Source organism: Amblyomma americanum, chromosome 1, assembly GCF_052857255.1.
Source record: "Amblyomma americanum isolate KBUSLIRL-KWMA chromosome 1, ASM5285725v1, whole genome shotgun sequence".
Taxonomy (NCBI): Eukaryota; Metazoa; Arthropoda; class Arachnida; order Ixodida; family Ixodidae; genus Amblyomma; species Amblyomma americanum.
In genome coordinates, this window is record NC_135497.1 from 346,784,797 (window position 1) to 346,793,574 (window position 8,778).

Here is an 8,778-nt window from a genome sequence, read left to right on the forward strand (position 1 = left end):
ACAGGATTGCTGGTCCACGTTGTAGAAGAACGCTTTCCTTGGCAGCGTGCAGTGCGAATACAAGTGGTGGCTGCAGGAATCGGAGTCCGTCTGCGATTCACGGTTACGGAGGAGAGGACTGATTCTCTCTAGTGCGGAGTAGCCCACTTCTTTCGGCACCCTAGACTTAAGCACAGCGAACTTAAGCACATGTTAAGCTGTATTTGCGCTTAATTTGAATAAGCCACGAAGAGAATTTTTGTCGTGAAAGTTGACGTGACGCGTCCAATGAAAGCTACGTACACATTGAAGAGCTCAGTCACTAGAAACTCGAGCGCGGCGTCAGTTACACCGGGAGCCTATCCGGTCCTCCGGCGCTGTTTTCAGAGGATAAATGCAGGTGAGCTAGAGCGTTCCGTGATCACAGCAATGATACACATTGATAGCAATGGGATACTGCATTGCGCGCTTGGTTACAAAAGCGCTCATTGCCAAAGTGGCTATCCGTTACAGACGACGAGAAGTTCGAATCTGGACCAAATGCAGCCGCAGAATTTTATAGCTCTGATGCACTGCGCATGCGCTCGCGAAATTTTATGCGTCTAGAGTTATTCAGCGGCAGAACGCTTTCGTGTACCTCTGCAACATAGGACGCAGAAGCGTGAAGGGAATGCGCCTTCACTCTTCGAACACCGATAGCTGCGAACTGCACGCTCCCTAATACCCCTGTCACACGGGCACTTTCGATCCTCATTGAGTCAATGCTCATCGAACTCAATGCAGATCGACGGATGTCACACGGCCATTTTCAAGCGCAATCGAGCTCGATCCTGCTTGACTCGATGCCGATTCCTCAAGAGTGCTTGAGGTTCCAAGCACAATCGAGAACACTCTCGCTCTCATGAGGCTATAAAAATAAACACAAGTTAACAAACCCAAACAACAATTGTTGTAGTAATTGATTAAAATGTAATACAGAACATTTTTCAGGTACTATGCCTGCTTATATGCAAACATCTGAAAATAACCTCTACACCACGCTCCAAGCTTCGCCATCAGTGTAAACAAAAATGGAGTCCTCCTGCTCGTCGGCGCGGAAACTGTGGAGCGAGCGCGAGACAGCCGCTCTCATCGACTGCTGGCAGGACCGCCTAAATAATTTGCGGCGCCAGAAGAGAAACGCCGCAGTCTATGCAGAAATCGCGGAGGCGTTGCGGGCCCTCGGGTTGCATCGCACAGCAGCAGAGTTACGCCACAAAAACCTGGCGCAGAGACGCAATGTACCTATTTGGCTACGGATTTGGCTGCCGCTGCCCCCGACTGCACAGTGCTGCCGGACATCGCCATGTTATGGCTGTCGGCGGAACATTTGTCGCCACCTAACACACATGAGGGGAACTTCTCAATGAGCATTGAAAATGCCCGTGTAGCACCGGATGCAAGGTAGATGTATACTGGTAGCGAAGGCTCCATAGACGCCCATTGGTCCAAAAAATGGCGGCTCATGGGCACTCCAGCGCCCCCTGGATTTTGGGGGGCAAACTACGCAAACGTGACGTAGAATGACGTCACGCACACGTATGCTTTTGGCGCGAATTATAAAGCGGTCTTTCTGTAGAAACCGCGTTTTCGAGCCCGTATCTCTCGAAGGTTGCTGCCTTTCAGCGCGCTCCAACCTTTGCCAGTCAAATGTGCTCGAGTTCCTGCTAGTTATGGCCTTGTTAATGTGCAATTGGGAACGCAATGAAAGTGACTGGTAAAGGAGGGGCAGCATAGAAAGGCAGCAACACTTCCAGACACTGGCGAAGCATGCATGATTCGTAGTGCAAATACTGGTGCTAGTACTTTTGAGAGCTTTTGAGTACAGCAAGGTATGATGCACAAAACACTGGCTCAAGTGCACAGTTCGCAATAGAGTGTACGGCAAGTATGGTTTTCATAGTTTCATATTCATTGTTTATTGCAGCAACCAAACAAATACAGTCACAAAGCACACCCATGGCACACAAACAAAAAATACATGTCACAGGCAGCACAAGCAGTATTGTTTAAGTTGGCTAATCATCTTAATAGTCACAGTGCAGATAGGAAAAAGCCCTGAAGTGCCACGAACGTTGTCAGGAAATTGAAAAGTATAGAAAACAATGCTACGACAGCTTCAATTGAAGCAAACATAACATGACATAAGTAGGCGCATCAACACAGACCATAGAGCACACTGGGATTATTCTTCACATTTAATTTCTTCAGCTGAAAGAATATAGCAGGTGCGTTTACATTTGCAAGGCAATGTTAAAGCCAGCTTTAGCACCCTCAAACGTGCTCAACGTAGGAGCAAATACCATACATTGAGCCGGCGTACCTTCTCCAGAGTACTTCTAGTCGTGAGCCGGATAAATTTGAAGTAATTTTACGTCAACAAAAGTACACATGAAGTACAGCGTACAGTGAAGTGCAAGGACATTCGCGGGGCAGTAAAGCATGTAATCAGTGTACTGTGCGCTACAATATAGCCAGATAAAAGTCCAGCGCTGTTCTGTTCGTTGCGCTGACAAAGATCCTACTAAAAACTCTGAGATGCAACTAGCCTGCTAAAAGGTGGCCTGGTAGCCAGTGGTGCCGAGTGGTAGTTATGATGACAATGGTTGATTTCATTATACCTGCCAGCACGGAACTGGAGGGGGGGCGAGCAGGTGGAAAAACTAATCCCAGCGCCACGGAAACTAGGTTAATCCATTGCCTAGAAAGTCGCCTTTCAGAGGCATTCGCTTTATCGGTATGGCGTTTTATCTGACAATATTGCACAAGTACATAGGTGACACTTGAACAGGCTGTACATGGCATAAAAGTACCCTAAAAGAGCGACATAGTGGAATGAACGATGAAAGATGCTACATTCTTAAACCATTGCCCCTGTGAGCAACCACGTCACATCCTAGCAAATCAAAATACACAAGTAAAAAATAAAAGAATAAAACCAGGCTGTGAACCAGAAAAAAAACCCTTTGCAACCGTTAAACCAGACTAAGCTGATTTGTTGCAAAGGCTGCATAATAGCCTGCAACTTCACAAAATATTCAGCCAACAGCTCGGGAATTGCATCCTTTTCATTTGCTTAGCCTCAGTGCTTGCTTCGTGGCTTTCCGTTTAGTAGTTTGACTGTGCAGTTCAAGATTTTTTCTGCGTGCAAGCCAATGCAGCCTCACCCTGACGAACAGGGCAAACAAACCATCATAAACGTCATCACCACACACAGTCAGCGATTTTTCTACCTTGGCATGAAGCAACATGCACAGATCATGCCCTACTTGTTCTTTTCCCACAATATTGGCACTAGATGCGACAAAAACCTGCTCGCAAGCATTGATGAAAGCTACAAACGAGGGTGTAGGAACTGACAGGCTCCCAAAGTCACCTTCTCCAGGATTTTTGACACTTAAGTACAAGAGAACTTGGCTCTGATTGGCAAAGGCGGCATTTTCTAGCCTCACCTCGCACGTATGTGTCCCTGTAACACACCTGTGATCATTCATAAACTTGTAGGCAAGCCAGCCAGCAAAATAGACAATGTTGTTCTCTAGTATTTGAGACTGATAATCATATGGCAAAACTTCTACTGCAACTGGCAAAGATGTGGCAGCTGTACAGAGAGAAGGAGCAGACTTAGATAAACAAATTGGAGAGTGGCTAGAAGGCTAGACATGTCTTCAGCACAGTTGCTGCTTTCCGACAGTTTTGAAAAGGTTGTTAACTAAAAGATGCCTAAATGCTGCTTGAAACTGCCGGCAAGACGAGTTGCTGTTTGATCCAGATTTCGACCTAACAATAGAAAAGGTGTTTTCAAGTGCATCCTGGTTCAGGTGCCTGGTAAGGAGGTATGTCAAACATAGCGAGAGGCCAGGTGGTTCCATAACAGCGGCACAGCCCTCATTGTTTGGCAGAAGCCATGGATGCAAAGAGGCTGCCGCGCACAGCCTAGAACTTCGATGTTTTCGAAAACTGCAATACACTCTTCCAAAAACTCTTCAAGCACAGATCCTGCACAAATTGCAGATGCATACGGAGACTTTCCCCGCTTCTGTGAAGTATTTAGACTGTCAAACAGTCTATCAATCCTCTCAACAAATCTGGCTGTGTGGATAGCCTCTGATGGCAACTGTTGGAATGTCACCAATGAGCACAATGCAGCAGCGCAATGATTGCTGAATACCTGTGCTGCGAGTTTCACAGACATCTTCAAAGCAAAAGTTAAATTAATGTGCCGGGCACTGAACTTTGGGATGGACCGAATTTGCATTTCTCGATCCTTCTCATAAGCCTGTCGTATGTACGAGCTTTTAATTGTGTCACTGCCTACCCTGAAGTCATACTTGAAGAGCATATTGCGCAAGCACTTGAGCAAATGCGGTGGATCAAAAATAAAGAAAAGCGGTTCACCATTCACACTTAAGTACGGCTTTTCAGGGTCACAAGTTTCGAAAACAGAGAAACATTTTGGTTCCCCTGATCACAAACCACAGCCACAGGCTGCAATCCAGCTCCAACCAACATTTTGTGGCATTTGAAGAGGAGGTCATAGAGAACAGTTGCAGGCGCTGCCTTGTCTGCAAAGAAGTAGCCAAGAGGCTGCTTCCACGGCGTACATATTCCTTTGGCCATGAACACAAGCGCCTTGTTTGCAAGATTTGGACCTTGTGCTGCACTGTACTCTTCAAGGCCTTCAAATCTGTCCGACACTGGATTGTACGACAGCTCCTTTGAAACATGCATTTCATCAAAAATTATAGTGCAAGCCCTGTCTTGCCGTGGAAAAGGACGCTGCCCGTTTCTCGATCAAATCAAAAACTTCAAGATAAAATCCAACCCTCAATGGTACGCGTTCAAGTCACAGCTGCAGTGACCTAACATATGGAAGTTTCAGGAGTTTCCTGCAATATCTGTAACCTTTTGGCTGTGGAAGTATAAACCTAAAGCAAAGGTTTTGTTTTGGCTGCACCATCGACGGCCAAACCTGCTGACATTGTGCATCTTTAACTGAGCTTCAACAAAAGCAGCAACAGCTGGTGTTAAATGCTCACGCAGACTATCTACCAATTCGGCAGTGGTCTTCATGCGACGGCGCTGAAGCAGCAGTCCTTGCAGCCTCTTGTTGCGGTTACGCAGCTGCCTGAGCTTGGCTCGAAGTTTCTGCAGTGGCCGCCTTTCATTGATGGGGCTGGTGAAAGATCCTGCAAAGTACAGAGTCGACGGAAGAGCAATAAGTTGCTACGTCGGGTTTAGTCATAGCTGCATGTAGTCCTGTAGCACCAAAAAGTGCGCAATATTGCGAAAGCGTTGTAAAATTGCTAACCTTCATAAGAAAGAGGCGAACTGCTGAACGGAGCTCCTGGTGACAGATCAGTACTCGCTGACAGTGTTGCGGCCACCCCTGCCATGCCAGGTTCCAGAGATGAAGCGCTTGCTTCAGTGCTTGGTCCTGCATATGTGTGGTCAGCTGCGCCCACAGAATATAAAGAACAAAATATAGTGACAGCACAGTTCTGACAGGGAAGCCAGCAACCCAACAATGCACAAATAATAACTAAGCGCCACAGGCGGAATTAACACTTACACTGAACCATTATGAAGCCAATGGCGTGGGAACAATCTTGGTTCAGCGTAGAACCAGTAGGGCTGGCACCATCTGCATCTGCACAGCGCACAGACAAGGGATTGTAGCATATTTCTGAGCCATACCTCCTCAGGCTGTTCGAGCAGATACGAAATAACAATCACCTTCTTGGAAGAGTAGCAGCAACTGGGACGACCGACTCTGGACGTACCGCTTGGAAACAGGTTCACCGGAGACAGCAGCTATCATAAGAGCAGTCCAATGAGCTTTCAGTCGTCACCATTTTCAAAAGATTTATGTCAGTTATGCATACAACCCTGCTCACCTGGTTCTCCAGCCCGGCGCACTGATGCCGAAGTTTCGCTCAGAGATTGTGAACAGTTCATGTCGCTGCTGCATTCGCTTGAGGTGTCTGAAATGCCAACATTTTGCGGAGAGAAAAGAGAATTCAGTACCTTTATAGTAAATAATTTCCAAAGAACTATAGCTTCCACAGCATGCGGTTCACATTGTCATCACTCTAGAAAGAAAAATGCTTATCCAATGAATAAAATTCTGTTTACCACCCTTAATCGTTAGGCACATTAGTTTGATGTCATCAGCAGCTGTGGAGTACCAGTAAATCATTTGCAATTTTCATATGCTATGTTTTACTTTGAAGAGTGCGAAATTCGCCTGTCACACAAACAACGATAGCTCGCAAATCAAGTAATGTGCCCAATATTGTTTACAGATTTATGCAGGTCAGCCTATGGCCTACGCAATGAGATTCAACAACATGAATTCTTAAGCAATTATCGCAAAAAATAAAACCTGTACAAACATTGGCTTTCGCTAGCATGAATATTGAGGAAAAAGGCAACAACACAAACAATTATTAGTGCATTTCTATAATCGTTCAGTGCATGCTTTGATACATAACACATGAGCACACAATATCTCGAGAAGCTTTTCACCAAGCGTACCTTGCCCAAGTCGGCATAAGATTGCATCCTGATAAGACTGAAGATGAAAAAAGAAGCTCTGCATACAAGAAAGCAAAGTTATGGAGTACTAAAATTCATCAAACATTTAGGAAGGCTCACCCTTTTTTCCCCCTCACTTCTTTTGAGCTATCAAAGGAAGGACGAGAATGCCCTCTGGACACGACAGGGACCGTTCATGAGACAAGGTTTCATGGTGAATATGAAAGATTCAACTCCCACTTGCTGCAAAACATGTAGAGTCGCCTGGTTTCCGTTGCTGAAGTGGCTAGCGGCATCAAACAGCCTGAACCGGAAGACTGACAGACACACGTTAAGATCCTTTGAGCCCTTTGCCATACCAGACTATCGAATATCCACTTCCATTATCCTTTTTTTTACCGAAAATATCAGGCAAGAGTATTCACACCGTCAGTGTACTTTTTCCGCACCCGTGCCTAGAAATTCGCTTGAGCACCCTTCGCCTACTAAGCTTGTGCCATTAGCTTACCACAAGCACAAACCTAATTCTATGCTATGTTGGACATTTGTCACGAACCTCACATACAGTGTACAGTGCATACAAGAGACGTAAAACGAATATATATATATATATATATATATATATATATATATATATATATATATATATATATATATATATATATATATATATATATATATATATATACACGATATGTATATAATTATATGTGTTCACGTGAAAGCGATACTTCCATTTTCGTTTTCGCTTAGCAGGGTGCAGGTAAAAATTTACTGTAATTTTTAAAGCCACAACACAGATACATAATTCGTTTTGCAAAAGACGCTAGACTGTTTACGGTTACGGCAAAAAGGAAAAATTTCATTTTTTCACAAAACCTGACATTTCAAGGGCGGCGAATGCCTTAAAAGTTTGATAACAAAAATTACCGGCAATGCTTGCTCGAGTAGGCAAAGCATCGTGTCGCAGCCTTCCTGACGTCAGATACACAGATGGTTCGAAGTGCCTCGAGCAAATCCTGAGTTCTCGTAGCTGCGACGGCGCCTTCTTCTCCAGGCTGACGTTGCGGCAGAACTGCGCCCACGCTCGGCACCTGGACGTGATGCAACATGCACGTTAGATACAACTGCGCCAAAAGGAATACGCATACTCGAAACGCCAATGCGTCATTAATCCTGTCACTGCTAACTGCAGTAAATTATACTTGCATTACATCTGAACTATGCTCGCGCCAAGCTCTCTGCGCCCCAGAGTGCGGTAACGCTCATCCTCATGCCACGCGGCTAGCTGCTTTTCTAAGCTCAACGAGTGACGAGAGTGAAGTGCGTTAAAATTACCCTGACAGTCATGTATATGTAGGACAACAATACCAAGGCAGGCAATAACTCCTGCTGAGCGAATCCAGTTAAAGCCTCCTCAAAGCCGCGCACATACACGAGGCTGAGTTTCGATACTCCCAGCTGCGAGGGGATCCTCAAATTGGCTTCATGGTTTTGCAAAACTAAACAATGTCGTACTCGGAGCTTTCAGGTAGCAAACTTTGTTCTAAATGGGCCTCCCGGTCAGTAGCGTGCACGTGGTTGCTCCCGAGAGCCCGGTGTGAAGTTCACGTTGGTGATAGTCAGCTGCATGAAACTCACTATAAATTAGAAAAATGTGGGCCTCTTCGCACACCTCAGCACTGAAAGTGTGTGCCCTGCAGTGTAGTACATAAATATCCCCGAAAACATGAAGTCAAGTACGCACGAACGGGTTATAGCTATGAAACACGAGCGAACAGCCCGGCGAACCATATCGAAGCTATCGTGCATACCTAGAGACGACGACACTGTCAAGAGCTCACCTGTGAAAGTCCAGCGGGAATCGGTGTAGCTTGACACCAGTGGTACTATCCACGCTGTTGCAGTGTACACGGAGCATCGTTTCTTCACATGCCGCAAGCTCATCTTGAAATGAAGCGCTAAGCGCTTCAAAAGAAGAGCGCGAAGCGTGAAAAGACGGAAAAAGACTTCGCACTGGCCGCACGCCGAAGGAAACGACAAAACCGAGAAAACTGCCGCAGCGGTGCAGCGGGGTGCAAATCTTACCGAACGGTGACAAAGAAGCGACGTGCAAGGACGACGAAAACTTCGCAAAAGGAGCATTTTGAGACCGGCGAGTTAAATTTATACGCTTTACCAGGCGCGCCATTGCAGACAGCTGGCGATAAGAAATCGCTTCGT

At 45.9% G+C, this 8,778-nt stretch overlaps 1 protein-coding gene across 1 annotated transcript; it reads right to left on the reverse strand.

Annotated features, from left to right (window-relative positions):
• Positions 1–4,896: 4,896 nt before the first annotated feature.
• LOC144121452 (uncharacterized) lies at positions 4,897–8,476 on the reverse strand. The gene is made up of 7 exons (XM_077654657.1): positions 8,400–8,476; positions 7,486–7,649; positions 5,916–6,002; positions 5,755–5,832; positions 5,591–5,668; positions 5,330–5,473; positions 4,897–5,207 (listed from the first exon to the last, which is right to left on the reverse strand). The coding sequence occupies exons 1-7, from the start codon at positions 8,474–8,476 to the stop codon at positions 4,897–4,899; spliced, it is 939 nt and encodes a 312-aa protein (XP_077510783.1).
• Positions 8,477–8,778: the final 302 nt, after the last annotated feature.

Coding starts and splice junctions, on each gene's coding strand:
- LOC144121452 (XM_077654657.1), bottom strand. CDS start 8,476: ATGCTCCGTGTACACTGCAACAGCGTGGATAGTACCACTGGTGTCAAG. Junction 5,474..5,590: donor TGGCTTCATAATGGTTCAGT/GTAAGTGTTAAT, acceptor CTGTGGGCGCAG/CTGACCACACATATGCAGGA. Junction 5,208..5,329: donor TTCGCCTCTTTCTTATGAAG/GTTAGCAATTTT, acceptor TGTACTTTGCAG/GATCTTTCACCAGCCCCATC.